General features: G+C 28.7%; 9 protein-coding genes and 1 pseudogene across 10 annotated transcripts, besides 6 other annotated features; 6 read left to right on the plus strand and 4 right to left on the minus strand.

The window, feature by feature from the left end:
- The first annotated feature begins 232 nt into the window (after positions 1 to 232).
- Positions 233 to 270: a mobile genetic element.
- Positions 270 to 16,703: a mobile genetic element.
- TVAGG3_0832800 (uncharacterized protein) lies at positions 496 to 1,692 on the plus strand (the record flags this gene model as incomplete). The annotated part of the gene is made up of 1 exon (XM_051248555.1): positions 496 to 1,692. The coding sequence occupies one exon, from the start codon at positions 496 to 498 to the stop codon at positions 1,690 to 1,692; it is 1,197 nt and encodes a 398-aa protein (XP_051084030.1).
- Positions 2,100 to 3,116, plus strand: TVAGG3_0832810 (organellar and viral DNA polymerase type B; the record flags this gene model as incomplete). The annotated part of the gene is made up of 1 exon (XM_001312034.1): positions 2,100 to 3,116. The coding sequence occupies one exon, from the start codon at positions 2,100 to 2,102 to the stop codon at positions 3,114 to 3,116; it is 1,017 nt and encodes a 338-aa protein (XP_001312035.1).
- TVAGG3_0832820 (protein of unknown function, DUF4106 family) lies at positions 4,176 to 4,712 on the minus strand (the record flags this gene model as incomplete). Its single annotated transcript, XM_051248556.1, has 1 exon — positions 4,176 to 4,712. One exon carries the CDS (start codon positions 4,710 to 4,712, stop codon positions 4,176 to 4,178), a length of 537 nt encoding a protein of 178 aa, XP_051084031.1.
- On the minus strand, positions 5,165 to 6,169 carry TVAGG3_0832830 (uncharacterized protein; the record flags this gene model as incomplete). Its single annotated transcript, XM_001312033.1, has 1 exon — positions 5,165 to 6,169. One exon carries the CDS (start codon positions 6,167 to 6,169, stop codon positions 5,165 to 5,167), a length of 1,005 nt encoding a protein of 334 aa, XP_001312034.1.
- Positions 7,204 to 7,719: a mobile genetic element.
- Positions 8,449 to 9,296, plus strand: TVAGG3_0832850 (uncharacterized protein; the record flags this gene model as incomplete). The annotated part of the gene is made up of 1 exon (XM_051248557.1): positions 8,449 to 9,296. A coding segment is annotated over one exon (848 nt), but the record flags the coding sequence as incomplete, so codon positions are not given.
- On the plus strand, positions 9,915 to 11,883 carry TVAGG3_0832860 (annotated as a pseudogene). The gene has a single exon. A coding segment is annotated over exon 1 (1,969 nt).
- Positions 12,009 to 12,578, plus strand: TVAGG3_0832870 (uncharacterized protein; the record flags this gene model as incomplete). Its single annotated transcript, XM_051248558.1, has 1 exon — positions 12,009 to 12,578. The coding sequence occupies one exon, from the start codon at positions 12,009 to 12,011 to the stop codon at positions 12,576 to 12,578; it is 570 nt and encodes a 189-aa protein (XP_051084033.1).
- On the plus strand, positions 13,546 to 13,842 carry TVAGG3_0832880 (uncharacterized protein; the record flags this gene model as incomplete). The annotated part of the gene is made up of 1 exon (XM_051248559.1): positions 13,546 to 13,842. One exon carries the CDS (start codon positions 13,546 to 13,548, stop codon positions 13,840 to 13,842), a length of 297 nt encoding a protein of 98 aa, XP_051084034.1.
- Positions 14,391 to 15,317, minus strand: TVAGG3_0832890 (uncharacterized protein; the record flags this gene model as incomplete). The annotated part of the gene is made up of 1 exon (XM_051248560.1): positions 14,391 to 15,317. One exon carries the CDS (start codon positions 15,315 to 15,317, stop codon positions 14,391 to 14,393), a length of 927 nt encoding a protein of 308 aa, XP_051084035.1.
- TVAGG3_0832900 (Prim-pol domain family) lies at positions 15,836 to 16,703 on the minus strand (the record flags this gene model as incomplete). Its single annotated transcript, XM_051248561.1, has 1 exon — positions 15,836 to 16,703. A coding segment is annotated over one exon (868 nt), but the record flags the coding sequence as incomplete, so codon positions are not given.
- A 73-nt stretch (positions 16,704 to 16,776) lies between these two features.
- Positions 16,777 to 17,705: a mobile genetic element.
- Position 17,706: 1 nt separating this feature from the next.
- Positions 17,707 to 21,498: a mobile genetic element.
- An 887-nt stretch (positions 21,499 to 22,385) lies between these two features.
- Positions 22,386 to 23,297: part of a mobile genetic element that runs on past the window's edge.

The raw sequence follows: 23,297 nt of genomic DNA on the forward strand, positions 1-23,297 counted from the left end.
TTTTGAGGTTTATCCTTCGCTTTTAAGATCATTGAATTTGATTTTATATAAAATAGTTATATATTAGAAAATAATATGAGTTTATGTGATATTATTTTTCAGAAGATTTTGTGTTCTTCTTCAAAATTTTATTTTTTTATTAAAAAGAATCTTTACAAAATATACATTTACTTTAATTAATATTTAAAAACGTGCTCTATCAAAAGTTCCAAAAATTCAATATTTTAGCTTTTCTGAGGTGTCACTTTTGATGAATTTCTGTTTACAACAGCGAGAAAATGAAATTTTAAATAAAACCCAAATATTTTATGAATTAATGAAAAATTCATTATAAAAATTATTGAAGTCACACATGAATCATTAATGATTTAATAAATGAATTAAATAAATTTATAATGAGTGATAAAGCAAATGATGAAAATTTCATGAAAAATTAGAGTTTGGAAAATTAGAGCTAAAATTAATTTTATTTTTATTTTTTTTATTTTATATAAAATGAGTGTTAAGACAAACGACGTGAAGAAATTAGGATTCACTAACGAGGAAATAAACGAAATATTGGATGAAGCAGGAATAGAAGTTAGCAGATATTATTTAAGAAATTGCCAAAAATTCGCGGAGTTATTAAATGATTTAGATTATGAGGGTGAGATGAATAAAGATGATGTTATAAATTTCTTATATCCTACATCTGACGGGAATGAAGAAAAGCCGCAAAGTGGCGGGGCTGATGTCCATGAAAAACTTAAAGAAGTTCAAGAAATTGACGATAATGTTTATGAAGAACGTAGAGGAGAAGATGAATTTTATGAACAAGATGAAAAGAAAGCGGAGGAAGTAAGAAATGAAATTGATGAGGAAATAAAGAATGAAAAAGAAGTGGAGGAATACATGAATGAAATAAATAAAGGGAATTTAGAGATGGACGAAGAATACGAGCGTGAATTAAACGCAGAAGCTATGAGGATTTATGAAGACGTGAAGAGTTACAACGATGATGTAAAAGAAAGAATCGAAGGTACATTTGAAAGATTAGATAAAAATCCATTCGGGGAAAAGTTAGACTTGAGAATTTATGGAAAAGATGAACTCAGGGTTGTGGATCAGAAATTAAAAGAATTTTACGAAAAGCATATAATGACTCAACCGATTGAAAGAAAAATTTTGGTTCATTATATCGTAAATGGTCAGGAGAGAAGCCAACCAATCGATAAAGAAAGTTTTAGACAAAGATTCGAGCAAATGTTAAATGGTCAGTTCATTTATAAAATCGAAGAATTAAGCGGCAACATTTCAGATGATGGCACCAAATTATATTTGGAATTTTTCGATGTCATATATTTCACCATTCATGATAAGATAAAGAAGCCAGCAAATGCTAAAAACATGAAAGAGAGCAATTTTTGGTGTTATAGATTGAAGAAAGGATTTGAAATTTTTGAACCATTCCTTAAAAGGTATCAAATATTCACGAAATTGACAAATGAAAATAATGAGTGCAGAGAGGAAATGAAATATAACTGTTTATTATATGCTTTAAGTTTTACTATTAAAGATGAAAATTTATTAGTGGAGATTTCGAACAGGTTTTTAGATTCTAAATATTGTCCCACTAATGTTTTAAGTAAGATTTGCGATGAATACAAAATAAAATGTGTGTTAAGGTATGTAGACGATAAAGTGGTAAGGTAAGAATCGCTAATGAGAACAAACCCGGCAAATGTTATGGACCCACTGAAGGTTATAAATACTCTGTCTCATTGTTTACTTATAAAAATCATTACTTCATAAATGAAGAAGTGTCCATTAATACCTTTTTCATTAAAAATTATGTTAAAGTTTGCGCTTACGGTAAGCTGAGAAATTGGACAACTGAGCAAATGATGAAAGCATATAAATGTGCCCATGGACGTTTTGAAACAAGCACACAAAAAGCTCACATGTCAAGTTTAAACCTAATTTTAAATTTAGAGGAGGTCGGAGCTTTTGAGCCATTATATAGAAACGATAAAGACGTGGATAAGGCTAAAGTTATGCAATTTGTGCCAAAGGAAAACGTAAAGGGAATTAAAAATATTGATAAAAGAAATTTTCGAATAATGAAGGACAGAATAAATGAAAATGAAAATAATAATGAAAAGAAAGTGGAGAAAAGTTACTGGTTCGGTGATTTTGAGACATGTAATAAAGAAGGTCAAGAAATCCCATTTATGCTGTGCTTATCAAATGAAGATGGTAGCATAAAAAAGACATTCACAGGGTTTAATTGTGATGAGCAGTTAATGAATTATTTACCGAATAACTCGATAATATATTTTCATAATTTAGGTTACGATGGCAGAATATTAATGAAATTTGGAATAAAAAATAATATCATGAAAGGGTCAAAAATAATTAGACAGAAACACATATATAATGGAAAACATATTGAGTTAAGAGACTCATACAGCATATTCACAGAGAAATTAAGTAATTTTCCGGCGTGTTTCCCTAATGCATTTAAGGGAACAGATATTAAAAAGGAATTATTCCCATATAGATATTACACTTATGACAGAATTAATGAAACACAAGGAGTGGGAATTATTGATGAAGTAGGAAACGATGAGACACCTAAATGGGGTAAGAATGAAAAATCAACGTTTAAAGAGAATTTGAAAATGATTAATGCAGAGAAGGAAAGAGGAACATTCGACATGTTCAAATATTGTGAATTCTATTGTGAACAAGACGTTAATGTTTTAAGAGTTGGATTTAGTGCTTTCCGTTCTGTTTGTCTTCAGGAACCCATAAAAATGGACATTTACGATATAACAACTGTTCCAAGTTTAGCCAATAAATTTTTAAATCGTGAGGTATTTTATCCTAACGGTAATTTATACGAAATATCAGGAAGTGTGAAGGAATACATAATGGGTGCAATTTATGGCGGGCGTTGCATGACTAAAAATAATAAAAGATATGTTGTAAAGGATAAATTAAATGACTTTGACGCCTGCAGTTTATACCCATCAGCAATGAATAGACTATTCACAATTGAGGGAAAGCCAGAAATTATAAATGAATGTTTGATAGATAATAAAATTTATGATGTCAATAATCCCACCCTTTATTAGTTCGTGCATTCGATGAAGACCAAACAGAACCAACGAAAGATAAAGATTTGAGTTATTTTGTGGTAGATATTGAAATAACTAATGTTGGAAAAAGTAGAGACTTTCCGTTAATTGTTTTAAGAGATGAAAACGGATTAAACAGAAACGTAAACGAAAAAGGAGAAATGAGGGTGGACATGATAGCGCTTCAGGATTTGGTAAAATATCAGAACATTAGCTATAAAATATTGGGTGGCTTAATTTGGAAAGGTAACAGGGACCATAGAATACGAAATGTAATTAGAAAAATTTATGATTTAAGGAGAGTATACAAAAAAGCTGAAAATCCGATGGAAAAAATATTAAAGCTCATCATGAATTCAGCATATGGAAAAACTATCCAGAAAACGATAAAAACAACTAATACGTATATAGAAGATGATAAAAAAGATTATTATTTATATAGTCACTGGCATCAAGTAGAAGAATTTTACAAAATTGATGAATCTAATTTATGGTGTTTCAAAATGTGCAAAGTTTGGGATACACAATTTAACAGCCCAGTATTCGGCGTCTCTGATTTGTCAATGTCTAAGCGTATAATGAACGAGGTGATGACGACTGCATATAGAAGATGAAAAAATATCTATGCTGGCTGATGAATTTAAGAAAAGATATGGTCGTGAGTTAATTGGTTCAGATATGGGTCAATTTCATAACGATTTTGACGAATTAGAAGACGCTTACTGTGTTCTTCATATATCAGCAGGAAAGAAAATTTATTATGATTTATTAAGAAATGACAAATGACAAACAGCTGAACATTTCAGATTAAAATGTATTCCATCAAAAACTATAATAAATCATGCTAACAAATATTATAAAGGACGTGTTAAAAAATTATATAAAGCATTATACTGGGGTGAAGAAATAAACTTTAATTTATTGGATAATAAGACAAGGTTTAAGCTGGAGAAAGACGGCAAAATAATGAGATGTCGTAAATTTGAACGAAAAGTTAAAGCAACTGTGAAGAAAGCAGATGAAAAATAAATGAAAAAAATAAATGAGAAATTATTTTTACCAAACTATTTTAACATTTACCCCTACTTCCTTTAATCTTTTCATAACTTCTGGGTAATCATATTTAACATTTTTAGTCTCTCCATTCTTGATAACATATATAGCATTAACCCTGCGATATTTATTTTTAGTAATGCAACCGCTGCCTAAATCTTCATCGTCCAGCTGTACATCCTCAGCATCAGTGAGTAATTTAACAAATTTCATTAATACCACATCATCGACTAATACTAATTTATTAATATATATTGGATTATCTTTTAACATCTCCAACATTGTGTTTAGCACCTCGATTTCACATTGAAGCTTCTTTATTTGTTGCTCATAAAATGTTTTATCTTTTCCGTCTTCATTAACTTCAGGATATTCAGGTGGTGGTGGTAATATTTCAATATCTCGAGACTTAACGGATTCACTTAATGGCATACGGTCGGTTGAAAGATATACTGAGGTTTTAGGCTCCACATTTACGTTTACATTTTGGGAGTTCTTCGCTTCTTCTCGCTTTAAACTTATCATGGCGTTCATGTTCATTTCAATAAAAATAAAAAATTTAATTTAATATTTTATTATTTGTCATTTCATTTATTACCATGTATAATTTACTAACGGCTTCGCTCAGTTCTTTTAATTCTTCCTCAATTTTATTTATTCGTTCATTTCCTCCTTCCTTCATTTCTTCATTTTTAATCTTTCATGCCACATAATCAGTGATAAGTTTAACGGTCACCTTACTGTCTTTATCTTTCGGTTTCGTTATTTTATACCCTGGTATTTTATACTTGAGATTTAATTTATACGTGGATAATGTCATAAATTCCTCTTCATTGAGTGCATAATATTTATTGAATTCATCAACTGTGTTAAAGCTAATGGTTTCAGGGTTGAATGATTCAACGACTTCAAGAGGTTTGATGTTTTTTAAGTTCTTCAATTCACCATTTAAAAATTTATACGTCATTTAATAAGGGATAAAAAATTAAATATTAAACAACAACTTTTAACATCCAACGAGGAACTTTAACAACATCACCTGTCATTAATGATTCACAAACGAACAAACCACCTTCTTTTCCATTAACTTTAAAAATTCCCTCCAATAGTTTATTTTTCAGTTTATCCATACTGGACGCTTCATTATAAATTCTCACTCTTTGACCGATTACATCAAAGTTAGGTTCTTCATGAGTTATGAAATTCATTTTGGCACAATATAAACAAAATTCACGCTCCATTTCATCCGTCATGTTTGGTGATACAGGATGTTTGAAAAATTTACTAAACGTTGTGTTGGGTGAGTTATTGTATTCATCTACTAAATATTCCATAACTTCAGGATAAATGATAGTCCCATATCCTGCGTTATAGTTCATAGTTCGTAATGTCAGGCAGATTCTATCTAAAATTGATAGCGTTGAATGGTTCCCTCTTGATTCTTCGTTGGTATTTACAAAATTTGAAACTTTATTTTTAACGTAAACCCTCAAAGTTATTCCGTTTTCTATACACCAATATGCTAAATCATTACCGGTAAACGCTGGCTCTTGGTCACAGACTAAATGCTTAATGTTTACACCATTTATTATTAATGAATTTAGTGACTGAATTGTATTTAACGCTGTCATATTCTCCTTCGTTTCTTTTGGTGCTTTCCATTCACCATTAATTTTAGTAATTAATGAACTCAATATGGCATAAGTTCTTCTAGTGTTCATCTCAACAACTAACAACCACACGAACACATCAGAAATGAAATAATCTATAATATAAGTTCCTTTTGTCCCTATTGTTTTCATATAATATTTTTTATTTCCTTTCAAATCGAATGAATCCCTTTCTTTTTCTTCTAACTTATCCCTAACTTTATCAAATCCCCACTTCATCCTTTCACCATAATTCATGAGCTTATTTTTACTTCTCCATGGACTCGATTTAAAAACTTTTTCCCTTTTCTTTATTTCTTCGTTTATCTTTTCATCTACTTCATTCATTTTAAAATTCTCATTCTTTCCCTTCATTTCTTTTTTCTTTTTCTCTGCCTTTTCATTTTTATGATAAATATCATATAATGATTGAAAATATTTTAACCGTTCATTAGTTATTTCATTATTTGGTATTCCTAACAATTGAGATTTTACATAATCCCTCAACGTCTCAACTTTTGCATATCGTTTCTTACTATATAAGGCAGTGTTATTCAAAATATTTTTTATTCGTTCCTCATAATATCGCTGTAATTCACGCTCGTCATTTACTTCGGGTTCCTTTGATTTGTTGTATAAAAGTAGTAGGATATGAAGGGTTGTGTGACTTTTTTTGTTACAACTATATATAGACGATGCATTAAAATATATTTATTTATAAATCATTAAAAAATTAACATTAATTTTAAAATAATTTATTTTTTTATCTTTTATAAAAGAAGCTATATATAGATGATGTCAGATATTCCGCGATTAATTAAACATTGTTTAAATCCTGAATGGGTTAAACTTCAATTTAAAAATGAAGATTGTGAATTATTAAATGAATATGAAAGCCAAAATAAGCTAATGAGGTATAAATATAATGATAAAGAATATTTAATTTCATGGAATCAATGGAGTCATAATCAAAGACCTCATAAACGAGAAGAAGAAATTGAAAATAATGAAATGGAAATCATTGATGACATTAAAGAGGATGGAATTCCTAAATTTTGTAGAAAAACCTTTAGAACTAAGTTAGGAGCATATAAACGTAGAGTATTAAATCCTGAATACATAAAACATATATTTAAAAAGGAAGACTGTGAATTATTAAACGTTAATGAATATGAAACCAATAAATCAAAACTGAGATATAAATATATTGGAAGTGATGAAAGGTGTAAAGATAAAGATAAAGTTTATACAGTTTCATATAATAACTGGCACACGTTAGGGATAAGAAAACATTTAGGAGATTATGGGAAATGTTCTGAATTCTTTAAATCTAGTATATACGAGAGAGTAAAAGAAATTAGAAATAATTATTTTCATGAATAAAAAATAAACTTTAAAAAATAAACTTCTTACGAAAAATTAGAAACTTAGTTATGTTTATTATTTTATTTTTAATTCGTATGAAATGAGCGTCAAAACTAACAACGTTAAAAAATTAGGATTCACAAACGAGGAAATAAAGGATATATTAGATGAGATGTGTTATGAAGTTAGTAAATATTATTTAAGAAATTGTCAAAAATTTGCCGAGTTATTAAATGATTTAGATTATGATGGAAAAATGAATAAAGATGATGTTATAAATTTCTTATATCCCACATCTGAAGAAGAAAAACCTAAAGAACCTGATGTTTTCCCTGAATATTATGAAGAACGGATTAAAGATGATGAATACGATGAAATTGAAATTGAAAGACTGGAAAAAATAAGAGATGAAATAGATGAAAAAATTAAGGAATTAAGAGAAGTTGAAAAATATAATGAAAATGAAGTAGAGGGTTTAATGAATATCCCAGCTTCAGAATCAGCAGTTCAGAAATCTCATGAAGAAAGATATAAAAATTATGTCTCAGAATCAACACAAAATTTATTAGATGGTGAAATAGACGAAACACTTTCAGAAGAAGGTACTAAATTTATTCGTAAACATAAGTTACAATTTATTGATAATGAAGGATACCCCTGTATCCTACTTTCACCACCTTTAGATTCCGAAAAATTCAAAAAAGCTCTTAAAAACGTGACATATGCGACTAATACGATTAAGAAAGAAGATCATGATATTTACACAAATTATTATTTAAATAAATGCACAGGTGTTGATAAAGTTTTTGATTTATTAGATAAAATATCAAAAGAAACCATTGGAACCTATAAAATTTTGTGTGATTGTGGTTTCATTATTGAAGATACCAATAATGTTTCATATGAAAGAACAGCACCGAAGGAAGACGAAGTGGAAAGGTCTATACCATTCGTTATTAAGAACATAAAAGATATGAAAACGTATAAGCATTATATTTATTCATTTATTTCAGAAAAAATGGAAGCAACCCATAAAACATCTTCTCATCATTTTATAGCTATTCATACATTCCTTTTCAAAGTTGTGAAATTAAATAAGACGGGAATTAGATTTAATGTATCAGGGTACGCATTCTTGAGTAAATTAAAATGTATTCGTCACGTCGCAGATGATAAAAATTTATGTGTTCTTAATTCATTTTATGGGCTTTAAAAAATAAACTTTATTTTTATTTATTTTTTAATTTTTTATTCTTACATAAATGAACAAAAACGGAACAGCTAAAATGAATGATAATCAAATTAGAGCAGAAGGTAGAAGGTTATTTAAACGCTTCTATAACATTCCTGATGGTGCTAATCCTAAAACTCGTAGAAGCTATTTAAATGAAGCAATAGATGCATATGAAGGGTTTGACATTTCATCAGAAAGTGAGAGATTAGCGAGAATGTTAAATGTTAATATTGATTTCTATTATTGTGATCCTCAACCAGAAGACGTGGACATAAATAAGGTAGACTTTCCATTAGTGGAATCAATAATGATAGATCCAGAATTTGAAACAGTAAATATTTTATTAACACAGAGTCCATGTGGAAAACTTCACGCTGACAGAATAACAGACGTTGAAGCACTCACCGGCTATAAAGTTTGTCCATATTGTAAAGAAGAAGTTTATTCTATCCATGATGATCCAGAAAGGAAAAACCAAAGAAGATTTTTAAAGCATTGTGAGAAATGTAAAGAAAATAATGGAAGATTAATTCAAGACGTTCAATTGCAAAAGACCCAGCAACCATATGCACCACACATTATGAAACAGAAGATATATCAGTGGTTATTAGCTCACAATTTGCAGAAATATTATAAACCGACAAGATATTATATTACTTTTGACTTTGAAACATTAGAGACTAAAGAAGAATTACAACTTTCTGAGTGTGCAACTTTGAACGCTTACTTAAAACCATTCATGGTATCATCAACGGTTAAATTAAATGATAAAACATATACGAGGAATTTTTGCTTAACTTCGAGTGATTCTTTTATTTCTGATTGGATTGAGTTTTTATTTTCAACCTGTTCATTAGTTGCTAAATCAAATATTGAACAATATGAAGAATTAATGAATACATTAAATGAGAAACAAAAGGAAGCAATGAAAGAGCTTTAGATGAAGAATTTAATAAAGTGAATATCATTGGTTTTAATTCGGGAAAGTTTGATTTAAATTTAATTCTTCGTGATTTAAACACTGCAAAATGGAAAATAAAATCAATGCTGGGTTCATCTTCACAATTTAAGCAAATCATTGTAAAGAAAACAAACGTTCCATATGAATTGAGATTTATTGACATCAGAAATTATATAGCGGGTGGGATATTAGACCAATTCACTCAAGATTTCGGAAACAATAAATCACGTGTTAAATCCTTTTTCCCTTATCAATTTATCACATGGGAGAATTACGAAGAAGAATTATATAAAGTGGAACCATTCACGAAAGATTCATTTTATTCAGCATTAACCCAAGAAACTATATCAGATAGTGATTATCAAATATATCTCAATGATGCTAAAAATTTTAAGAATAGATTAGAATATTTTATTCATTATTGCAATAAAGATGTTGAAATTATGATTGACCCAATCGATAAAATTATTGAAGAAACATTTGTTTATAAAATTGACATGCTTCATAATCTTTCTTTATCATCGAATGCTTCAATGATTCGTTACGCTTTAGCATATAAAGACTTTAATCTTAATGAAAAATATCCTGAGGAAGAGATAGAATCAAGTTTTGAATTAACGAAAAAGTATTGGAAATATAAAATTGAATCATATAAGAAACAAGATGAAAAAGCAGAAAGAGATACTAAAATAATGTTTCAATGGATGATTTTCAATACTATCACGATTTAATCCTTTCATCTAAATGCAAAATGTGTGGTAAAGCGTTTACATATGCAAATAAACCAACATTGGATAGAATCGATAATGAAAAACCACATACCAAAGAAAATTGTCAGTTAATGTGTTGTTATTGCAATGTCGTAAAATCAAATAAAGATGAAGATGTTCAACGTTTAAGAATCAATTTAAGAAATTATGCATTAAAAAATAATTTACCAATGACTTTAGATTCAGTTGAAGCTTATCACATTCTCCGTAATGGAATTACTGGTGGTCTATCAAATGTTCAACATAGAGTAAATCTTAAAGGAATCACGCACATTAATAAACTTTCATATAGTCCAGAAACTAAAACTGTATCAAATGAGGACACTTCCAACATCATGACTCATTTCGTTGGTGTTGACTTTAATTCATTATATCCTTCATCATTTTCATCTAATCCTCATGATTTCATTCAATATACTGACCATAAAATGTATATGCCGGGAAGATTGAATGGTGTTATCATTTGTGATACAGCAACAAAGAAAGCAAAAGCATTGGGAATAATTAAGAAAAAAATTTATTCGTGGCTGAAGTAAAGGGTCACATTGATGAAAAATACATTAATGATTACATAAACTTTTTACCGATAATAAGAAACTTAGATATTATCACAGATGAAAAAACAATTGGCAGTTTTATGTATAATTACATGAAATCAAACAATCTACCAGTTGACCAGAAACAGAGGAAATTAACTCGGTTAGCATCAACATACAACCAATATCAACCATTTTCTTCTTATTATCTTTGGTATCTAATAGACAGATTTCATTTTATCATCGATGATATTCAATCAATTTTAACATTTACTAAAAACACTTGTTTTAATGAATTTGCGAACAAATTTATGAATGAAAGACAAAAGGCTGAATTAGAAGGAAATAAAGGAAAAAGTTTATTTTGCAAGATTTCACTTAATGGATCATATGGTTATGATGCAATGAATACACAAAATTACGCAAAGACTAAAATAATGAATGCACAGAAGGCACGCGTTGCATGTATGTCAAATAAGTTTAAAAACATAAGAGAAATAGGTGAAGATACATATCAAGTGATGCTTAAAGATAGATTTTATAGATGTGATACATGTTTACAAGAGGCATTCTTCACTTTAGATAATGCTAAATACTGGTATTTAGTTTTCATTTATGATTTTATGTATAAATGCATGAATCTTAATCGTTTTCATTTCATTGAAGGTGATACTGATTCATCTTATTGGGCAATCGCTGGCGACCCAAATCTTCCTAACACTCAAGCATTTCAAGCAATTGTTACCGATAAACAATTTTATGATAAAAACATTTTCAAATTCGCACCATTTGATTTCTTCTGTTTTGATGAGAAATTTAAACCTAAATTAAAGAATAAAGCTGAAGAAAAAGCACATGAGAAGAAGTTATTGGGTTTAGCAATTCAGAAACAAGGTGATAACATGGTTGCTTTATGCCCTAAGTGTTATACATCATTCAACGGTTCAATTGATGGAAGTGATTTTAAAAAGATTGCACAAAAAATGAAAGGTGTTAGTTTACGACAAAATAAACAATTAACACCTAAAAATTATTTGGATATAATAAATGATAAAGTGATATTTGATGGTCAGAATATTAATTTACAACTTAAAAACGGGTCAATGACTCGCTTAACAATTGGTAAGACTGCATTAACAGGAGCACACACTAAGGCTGTATGTTGTGAAAATGGATGTTGTATGCCATTTATTTAATACACTTTAAAATTTTATTTTTAATAAAATGCCACAGAAGAGACAAAAGGAACCGTAAATAATGGTTTTGATACTATGATTCAAAGAGGTGGGCACCCTTAAACATTTATTTTATTTTTATATAAATGGATAACACAGATTTAAAAAATTTAATTGATGATTTAGTACTTAATCAAAATTTTCTTGATTATTATGAATTAAAATCATATCTCCAAAAATATAATGAAAATATAATGGGTGATGATATGGATTATTATTATCCATATTATAAAAATGAAATTTTGAAATATCATGATAAAATAATTTCTAAAATTAAAGACAAAATTAAAAATAATGAATATACAAAGGAAAAAACTAAATCACAACTTAAACAGTTGAAAGATTTCAAAAATAAAGTATTAACAGAAGAAGATATTGATGAATTATATAAATTATATAATCATGAGCCACAAAAACCAAAGGAACAAAAACAAAAGGTGCAAAACACACAGGTCCCTCAGACCATAAATGAAGCACAAGCCTTAATTTATGATTCATTAGTTAAACCATATTCAGCCCGACTTTTAAATGAAGATCAGCTTTTGGAATTCATCCTTCAACATAAACTCGAAGCGGGAAAGTATATCAAACCTTTATATACAGCATATTTAAAACAAATGAATAGAATACATCCAGAATTAATGATGGGGGAATGAAATCCAAAATCAAAGCAGATAAAATTAAACCACTTGCAACACCAAAACCTCCAACGACAGTACCACCTCCTCCTTCAGTTAATCCTTCATCATTCACTTTATTATATCCATTTCAAACATTAAAGAAGCAAAAAGATTTTAAAAAGGATTTCAAGATATTAAATAAACCAATTGACCCGAAAATTCAACCGTTAAAGGAAAAATTTAGTCGCCCTTCATTTGCTCCATATCCATATTCATACGAAATCGATCATCTGGAATATTCAAAAGGAAACGTTACTTATTTATTTGCCATTAACATTAACACTAGATATTTATATTGCATTCCAGTGAAAGGGAAAACAGAACAGGAAACAAGAAGAGCTATACAATACTTACTAGATCATGAAAGAGTAGATAATATAAGGGGTTATGGTGATAAAGGATTTCAGGCAGCTATGATTCATTATTTCCCACAAATTAATTTTTTCTTTTCATCCTCTCCATATACGTTTCATAATAAAATAGTTGATGCGGTAATGAGAACTCTTAGAGATGCGTTAGGGGTTAACGGTCAGATATATTGGGATGGAAATCATGACTCCATCATACAACAGTTAGTATATTATTACAATAATACATGGCATAGAAACTATAAACATGAAACCAGTGGAAATGAAAAATGATATTTTAAAAGAATGGGGATATATTAGAAAGCAAATGGAAAGGTTAAATGATGTTAAACGTGAACAAATAATTCGGGGCTCATGAATTTTAAACAAGGGATAAAGTTTTGATTCATCTCGATTATGGAAAAACTGATAAATCAATGACAAAAAGAAGACGAAGATTTGACACAATAGCTGAATTTGTTAGATATATTAACGGCAATGCATTAGTTGAAGTTGACAATAAATTAATAGAAATTCCGATTTATTTTATTACTCCATTATATTTAAATAATATTTAATTCTTTATTTCGTAAGAAATGAGTGATAACGAAGCATCCAAGAGTCCAGACGATGAATATAAAAAGAAACTAAACAGAATTAAATCAAAAATATGCTATTACAAAAAGAAGCCGCAATGCGGTGGGGCTGATGCCCATAAAACTAAAGGAAGTGAAAACGATAAAGAGAGGAAAGAAATAATCGAAAAATTAGAAACTTACCGTTCAATCCTTAAACTGAGTGAAGCAAAAATAAAAGAATTTAATAGAATAAATAAATTGATTGGAAGAGATGAATTTAATAAAGATGAATTTTTAAACTCTATCCAAATTTAATTTTTATTCCTCTTCGACAACATCTCTCTTTCCATCATTACTGCATAACCACATTTTCTCAGTTTTAGTGGTTTGTTATTTTTAGCAAGTTCTCGCATCATTTTTATCGTTTCCTCCCTTGTTATGATTCGTGGTAAATTTTGAGCTTGTGGGGTATCCATTTATGATAAAAATAAAAATTTAAATTATGCCGTTCTAAAGTTTGTGACAACATTTACGAAAATTATTTTTGAATAACTGAAGGTGTCACCATGTCATCATGTCACCAGGTTAATTAACTTCATTAAAAAAGTGTGACAACATGACATTTTGACAACATTTATGAAAATTAATGGTTACGTTAAGTGACTCAAAGAGTCCGGAGACAAAGTCTCATGTTTACGTTAATGGTTTTGGGTTATTCAATAATTAATTATTTTTGAATAACTGAAGATGTCACCACGTCACCATGTCACCAGGTTAATTAACTTCTTTAAAAAAGTGTGACAACATGACATTTTGACAACAGGTACGAAAGGAGGAAGGCAAAAATAAATTCCAATCATACTTTATAAAGCTTCATTTACAGGTATTTCATCGTCAGTAAATGAATCCTCATTATCGTTTGGTTCAACCTGTTTATATAATCCTTTCATTTCTTCTTTCAAAACATAACACCATGTTTGTTTACCATCTATTCTTCTCTGTTTCCTATCACATTTATCCTTAATACTCATTTGGAAATTCTTGTCTTTCATGTCTGATGGTTTGCAGAATAGAGCATTTTTACATGTCATACCTGCGCACAGTTCATCATAATGTGTATTTATCCATACATCTAAAGGATTTGTTGATAATTCTATTAAATCTTGTTTGGCTTCAGTCATCGGTATGATTCGTACATTAAATGATGAAAGGTCATATTGCATAAAATATGTTAAAAGGTTATCATAAAATTCCTTTGTGCATGAATCCATTAAATTCTTGAAGTAATCAAATTGACCCTTGAATTTACCATTAACTCTTAAAACTACATATCTTCTGTCTCCAACTTCAATTTTGACAGGGTAGACGTTATTAGTTACCAAAATGAAATTGGCAACATTCTGAGCAGTTCTTCTGGGTTGATTCTTTTCATTAATTCTAATCTCATTATCCGTAATAATTGATTTCAAAGCGTTGAAGTTTGCGAGTCTATCTTCACCAACATTCTTGAGTTCATTAAGTACAAGAAACATTTTATTCTCAACTACTGAATTGAAATTACCCGTTAGCTCACCTATTTCAGTAATGTTTTTACATGAATAACCAGCGAGAAGTTCAGAAATAATGTCTGTAAATCTGTTTTTACCTGTTCCCTGAAGTCCTTTCAAAATAATTGCTGTTTCATTCTTGATTCCAGGATGTTGAATCATTGAGGCAATCCAGCCGAGAAGGTATTTATACACTTCATCGTTATTATCACATATGGCTTCTTTAATGAAATTCATAAACATCTCAATTTTTGAGTAATCAGGCTTTTCGAGAACGTTGTATTTATAACCTTGAAACGTTGAGAAAACATCTGGGGAATCAGATTTAAAGCAAACACCCTTAACGGTTAATGAGGATAATTGATTTAGTAGTACATCCCATGCTGTTATGGTTTTACCTTCTTCTTTAAATAATTTAATCATTTTAAGTGACTCTTTCATGTTTGATTGAAGAACGAATGATATTTGATTCATTTTGTCGTGGATATTATAGTCCTTTTGAATGAAATATTTATTTCCACAATCTACAAAACGGATTACACGTGATAAATCCTCAATTACTTCAGAACTGTTTTTATACTGATGATTTTCAGCCTTGCGTCTAATATCTGTTATCAAAAACGAGTCATCAAGTTTTATATCAAATGTTATTTTTGGCTTACGTAATAAAGGCAAAACGTATTCATCATAATATTCCTTTTGATATAGTTTTAGAATCTTCACTAAAACAAATGGAGAAGTCATTAAATGTGCATATCTACTACGTGCTTTTTCAAAATTACTTTTTGCATTTTCTGTTAAACTGCAGAAGTTATAAACGTTATCGTATGCTTCATTAATTAAATGATCCAGTAACGAATTAATTGCTTGAAACAGTGTGAATAATGTAACTTCTTTTTCTAAATTCATGTTTCCACCGTCATTATGTACTTCAAAATCACTAATGCCATCAACTATGCTCTGGGCAAGTTTATCGTCAATGTTTACATCTTTGTTTTCATTCATGATGGTCTTTATTTCTTCGTTCTTCTGTTCAACTCTTACCTTAATATTCAAATCATTTAATATATCATTCACTGTTCTAGTTAATGTTGAATCGTAACTTCCACGAATGAATGAGTATGTATTGATTGGTTCTGTTGCATTCTTGCGAACTCTTGAATCAGCCATAACCACTAAAGAACGCTTTGAATCATCCATAGAAGTCATGATATCGATATCATAATCATTGCAGGAATAACATTTAATCATTCTGTTCGAAACTGCATAGAAGAAATTAGTGTTGCAATAAATGTGAAGACCTCCTGAAGCGGTTTTAATGATAACATCTTTATCCGAAAGTTTTGATAGAATGTCTTTTCTAACCGTTTCTTTAAGTTCATCATTGTATGATTTATTGATATCAACATCTATAATCGTTAAATTTGATATTTTATTTACTAATAAAGCCATACCAGTTTTCCTTCCTCTTCCTCCATCATGTTTGAGGTAGTTATGTAAATCAATCTTGTTTTCACTAATCCTTTCGTTGAGGGTTTTAGTTTCTGCCACAACTAATTCCTCAGCTAATGAATCAATAACTTTTTCATCAGAAACGATAAAGTTGCTGTTGTTGTTTGTTGCTGTCATTTATATAGGAATAAAAAAATAAAAATAATTTTAAAACTAACTTTATTTTTGGTCTGCACGACATTTCCAGGACGAGATATAAAAATTGCTCACATTTGCTCACATTTTGGCACTTTTTTGTACGTTTGTCAAAAAATTGTGAGAAAGATCTCACAAAAATAGTCAAAATGTGAGCAAATTTTGAGAAGTGCTCACATTTTGACATACGATTATTTTCATACGTTTTTTTGATGAATTCTAATAAAACTTCATTACCACTTTCAGAACGAAGCGTAACTTTTCAGCACGTAACGCTCTATCATGTGTAGTGACATATTATTCAAAAAAACTCAGATTGCTTATCTTATAATAACAATTTCATTAGAAAAAATGCACGATTTCACGCTAAAACATTGAAGCAATTCTTAAATTCGGATAAAAAATCGATATGTATTACACTTTAAACTTCAAAAAATGGTTCAAAATTTAGACTTAGTTTATCTTAACAATATAGCAGATTTTAAGCCGAACAAGTAGGAGTAATAGAAATAGCTCTTGAAAATAATTACAATTAGTAATATGTAAGTCAAAGTTCGAGTATTCTAATAAATAAACGTTCCGGATTTTCTTTACTACAAGAATCAATACTTAATATATAGAAGCAACAGTAAAAACTTATTAGAGATTCAAAAAGAAAGTTGACTAAAGAGAATCTTTTTATATAAGTAATTTTATTTTTTTGAAATACGAGATCGAATAAACATGTATTTTATTTTATTACTATAATAATACGTTTTTACATAGTAAGAAAGTTTAGAGACTGAAATGAAATTAAAAATTGAGAAAAAAATAAAGCTTTTCTATAAAAATTCATATTAATATATAGTATAATGATATTACAATTTATTGATAGTTGTGTTAGAAAAAAGGTACATTCACTATTTTTGACAAAATTTTAAATTTTCATGGGGTTGTAAATCTTATAATAACTAGATGAATAAGGAATAAATCCCAGTATGATGTAGTTATTTGTTGTTAATTCGAATGTGTTTAGAGGTAAACTTAGCTTGTGAGATATATATAAATAAAGTGTTAATGCTTTAACCGCTCTTGGTGGAATGACATATAATTTTGTATCCTTATAAATAAATTTAATGTAGTTTTCCATTTTGTCACTTTTTAAGATCTTACAAAATATAGTTGATTTTTATCACTATTGAAATAAGATAAATAATGTAAGGACTCTAATTTTGTTATAAATATGAATGAAAACAGTAAAATGGATAACTTAAATATATAAAAATAAATATTGGAACAAAGCTATAACAAATTTTCATTCTTATTTATAAATTGATAAACCAAAGTAATACATTTTATTACATTTCGTGTAACATATACTAATATATAGATATTTTTTGAGATAATGTATTTATCTGTAAAAATTGTATGTGATCAAATTTGATTGATAAATTTATTCAGTAATAATAAATTGCATGTACAATATATTATTGTCTTGCCATTTTTTTGCTCATAATAAAAAATCTTTAAAAATGATAACAATAAAAGAGTATTAAGTAAAAATTTATACATCCAAAATATATTTCAGTAACAGCATAATACGCCTATGCTAATTTTTAGTTCTTAAATTAAATAGATGTCCCTAATCCCATAGATATTCACCAAACTTGGCAAATTCTGAACGTGATCTACATATCCCTAGCAAGTAGATCATATTGGTATACGTATCTTGATCAAATAAAAAGAATATTTGTTGAATAATTTCTGTTCAAATTAAAAGTTCTTCAACTTACGGTAAATCTATCTGCCTTAAAAAGTATTACGATATTATGCAAAGTCAATTTTCTCCAAAAAAATATTTGAAGATGATACTTTAAGTATACCAAAAATACAAGAATTTTGAGAGAACTCAATGAATTTTTGTGAAGGTGGAGTTAAATTGAGAAGATTTTTGGTCAGAGAAAAACAAAAATTACTATCTGATAAAATGGTATTAAAATGAAAAAAGTTTAAACAAAGGAAATGAAGAATTTATATTATATTAGAATTTAAAGAGTAAATATAAAAGATTGAAAGAAAGAATAATAATAGGATTCTTGAATGCAACATTTGGAATGATGTTTCCAGTTGTAGATGTGTTAAGCAAAGAGAGATAATGATAGTTTCTTGAGTTTTGAGTTAAGCTTGTTGTAGATGAGAGAGAAATTTTGACGAGACTGAGGAACTTCATTTGGAATGATGTTTCCAGTTGTAGATGTGTTAAGCAAAGAGAGATAATGATAGTTTCTTGAGTTTTTGCAATTAACCATCCTCAATGACTATTGTTTTAATATAATTTTTAAATTTTTTAAAACTGACATTTTAGTTGTATATTTTTTCTAACAAAGGTACATTCACTAGGTGATAACAGTAAAATGGGATGAAAATATGATAAATAGCATCCCTATATAGTGCCAAACAATATTTATACGGGCCAAAAAAATTTGGCTAGAGATTTGGCGAGTTATAAAACTTAGAAAATTGAGAGGGATTTTTATTTTTGAATTTTTTTTGGAAAGTTAAAATTGCGATTAAAAATCGATTTCCAGGAGAACTAAGCATCTCATCATATATTTAAATCGATAAAAATATTAAATAATAGTTGAATAGTATAACAACGTGAAATTATGGCTGAATCTACAGAAAAAATGAACATATTTGACATTTTTGAAAATTCATACGTTAGATGGTGACAGACTCATAAACTATACTTTAGCTAAGATTGATATATGGTTTCAACAACACATGGTTAAAATTGTAAAAATATTTTAGATTTCAAAAAGGTATATATGGTAATATAATGGAACAAAGTCAACAAATAGCATGTTAAATATGTTATAATTAACTTTTTATTAGATCCAATAGTAGATATCGAATGGTTTCCAGCTTTATGGTTAAATATTTTCTTTTCGAGCTTCTCTTTAACTGTTGTATTAAGGTTGTAAATTTTTGATGCTAGAAACTATGGAATCTTCTTTGCTGCTGCATTTTTCTTGAGAGTTCTTGCAATTTCGAATAGATCTGCGCATTGTATGAAATTGAGGCTTTAAAATATCTTGAAAACAGAATAGGACTGCTTTTCCAAAGGAATGCTTACTTGTAAATCAGAGAGTTTCAAAATTGAGAGCAAGATTATCATCATAACTTTCGATTTTGCTGCGAAAAAGGAAGACAAGTAATTAACAAATCATTTACTGTTGTTCATCAAAAGAAGAAAACTTTGATAACAACTAATGATGATAAAATCAAGCTATCTTTTAATATTTTAAATTGATAAGACATTCAAAATATTTGAATGGTTTAAAATATTTTCTTTTAATTTCTATAAGATATTATCATGATTATATAATAAAATTTAAATTTTTATTCAAAAAGGCAATATTTCAAACTTTTAATTTCAAAAATCTTAATTCTGCAATAAGTGTATTTAATTGTAGCAAATTTAATGATCCTTCGTCATGCTTAGCAATTTGGAACTCATAAATTAATGATTTCTTCAAGTAAAATTCTGCATTATTTCAAAAGTCAATAATTCTCTAGTAACTTTTCTTCAAACCCTAACCATTATATTATATGTATAATGGAGAATAATTGCAAAGAAAGATAGCCGAATTTACTGGGTAGTTCTTGTGATGCGAAATAATTGCAAATTAACACATAGTTTTAACAGCATCAATCTCTTTTTGCTCTCATTTAAATGCATTCGCACACTTTAATTTTGAAATATAAGAGTTTTGGAAATTATCAAATTTATCTGCTCAAATACTATAGATCTTCATAAGTGTTAATAGAATCACCAGCCTTACATATAGTGTTTAATATAATGATGCACATCATACTGGGATTTATTCCTTATTCATCTAGTTATTATAAGATTTACAACCCCATGAAAATTTAAAATTTTGTCAAAAATAGTGAATGTACCTTTTTTCTAACACAACTATCAATAAATTGTAATATCATTATACTATATATTAATATGAATTTTTATAGAAAAGCTTTATTTTTTTCTCAATTTTTAATTTCATTTCAGTCTCTAAACTTTCTTACTATGTAAAAACGTATTATTATAGTAATAAAATAAAATACATGTTTATTCGATCTCGTATTTCAAAAAAATAAAATTACTTATATAAAAAGATTCTCTTTAGTCAACTTTCTTTTTGAATCTCTAATAAGTTTTTACTGTTGCTTCTATATATTAAGTATTGATTCTTGTAGTAAAGAAAATCCGGAACGTTTATTTATTAGAATACTCGAACTTTGACTTACATATTACTAATTGTAATTATTTTCAAGAGCTATTTCTATTACTCCTACTTGTTCGGCTTAAAATCTGCTATATTGTTAAGATAAACTAAGTCTAAATTTTGAACCATTTTTTGAAGTTTAAAGTGTAATACATATCGATTTTTTATCCGAATTTAAGAATTGCTTCAATGTTTTAGCGTGAAATCGTGCATTTTTTCTAATGAAATTGTTATTATAAGATAAGCAATCTGAGTTTTTTTGAATAATATGTCACTACACATGATAGAGCGTTACGTGCTGAAAAGTTACGCTTCGTTCTGAAAGTGGTAATGAAGTTTTATTAGAATTCATCAAAAAAACGTATGAAAATAATCGTATGTCAAAATGTGAGCACTTCTCAAAATTTGCTCACATTTTGACTATTTTTGTGAGATCTTTCTCACAATTTTTTGACAAACGTACAAAAAAGTGCCAAAATGTGAGCAAATGTGAGCAATTTTTATATCTCTTCCAGGACTGTTGTCAAAATGTCGTGTTGTCATCATTTTTTAATGAAGTTAATTAACCTGGTGACACATGGTGACGTGGTGACACCTTCAGTTATTCAAAAATAATTAATTATTGAATGACCTGAAACCATTAACGTAAACATTAACGATAAAATTTATTTCCAGGACTGTTGTCAAAATGTCGTGTTGTCATCATTTTTTAATGAAGTTAATTAACCTGGTGACACATGGTGACGTGGTGACACCTTCAGTTATTCAAAAATAATTAATTATTGAATGACCTGAAACCATTAACGTAAACATTAACGATAAAATTTATTTCCAGGACTGTTGTCAAAATGTCGTGTTGTCATCATTTTTTAATGAAGTTAATTAACCTGGTGACACATGGTGACGTGGTGACACCTTCAGTTATTCAAAAATAATTAATTATTGAATGACCTGAAACCATTAACGTAAACATTAACGATAAAATTTATTTCCAGGACTGTTGTCAAAATGTCGTGTTGTCATCATTTTTTAATGAAGTTAATTAACCTGGTGACACATGGTGACGTGGTGACACCTTCAGTTATTCAAAAATAATTAATTATTGAATGACCTAAATCATTTACTCACAATATTTTTGTACAAAACGACCCCAAGCTTTTAACTTCTTTTCTGCAGCTTCTAATGCTATCTTAGCGAGTTCATATTCTCTAAATTCTCTCTTTAAATTTTCTTGTTCCCATTGGTCTAGTTCGAATGGAGAATCTCTATAACCATAACATATCTCACGTTCATGTTCTAATTGTTTTTCGCGCATTTTTCTAACTTCTTGTTCGAACAAAGGTTTAGCATTCTCTACTGTATCTTCGAGTTCTTCTTCATCTAACTTCTCAGGAACTTTCTTGTCTATGGAATCCATAATATCTTTGACATAAAATGCATACTTTACAGAGCACCATTCAGCAACAAAATGAACGAGGTCAGGATGTATGTAAATACCTTTGAAATCATTTATAACACCCTTTGTAAGCTCATAAAATGCTTGTTTTGAGGTCGAGCCACTTTTGGCTCCACCGTATTCTTTCAACCAAAACTCAAGAATTTCCTGCATTTTAGCACTATTGAGAAATCTGTTTAAATGGTTTAACTTTCCTACTTCTCTTGCCATCTTTGTTGCATTAATGTAACCATCCTTGTCTCTACGTAAGACTTCAATACCGTTATAAGTGCCTTTTGTGAATGTTTCACCATTAGATTTGTTAGTGAATGTTTTTGCTTCGACCAACATTACTGTTCTTACATACAAAATAAAAAATAAATAAAAATAATTCATAAATGCCTTCCTCCTGAACTGTTGTCAAAATGTCATGTTGTCATCATTTTTTAATGAAGTTAATTAACCTGGTGACACATGGTGACGTGGTGACACCTTCAGTTATTCAAAAATAATTAATTATTGAATGACCTAAATCATGAGACTTTGTCTCCGGGCTCTTTGAGTCACTTAACGTAAACATTTATTTCTGCAGTTCATCCATTACTTCATTACCTAATTAATTACAAATATAAAATATATTTAGTTCATTCGGTAAGCCTAGACCCTTTGGGTCAAGTCTCAAGTGTGTTTATTGAACGCGGTACCATGCAAATACAGTCACAAATGGTGGCATATAATCTTTACCCGAACCTGTTGGATTTGTTGTGAAAGTATGGACATGATTTCCTCCTGGTTCAGTTGGTCGAAAAGTCTTTTTTGCTGAATGGTTATAATCTGGAGATAAAACATCATAGCCAGCTTCATATTCTGAGT

The sequence above is a fragment of the Trichomonas vaginalis genome, chromosome VI (genome assembly GCF_026262505.1).
Source record: "Trichomonas vaginalis G3 chromosome VI, whole genome shotgun sequence".
NCBI classification, from domain to species: Eukaryota; Parabasalia; order Trichomonadida; family Trichomonadidae; genus Trichomonas; species Trichomonas vaginalis.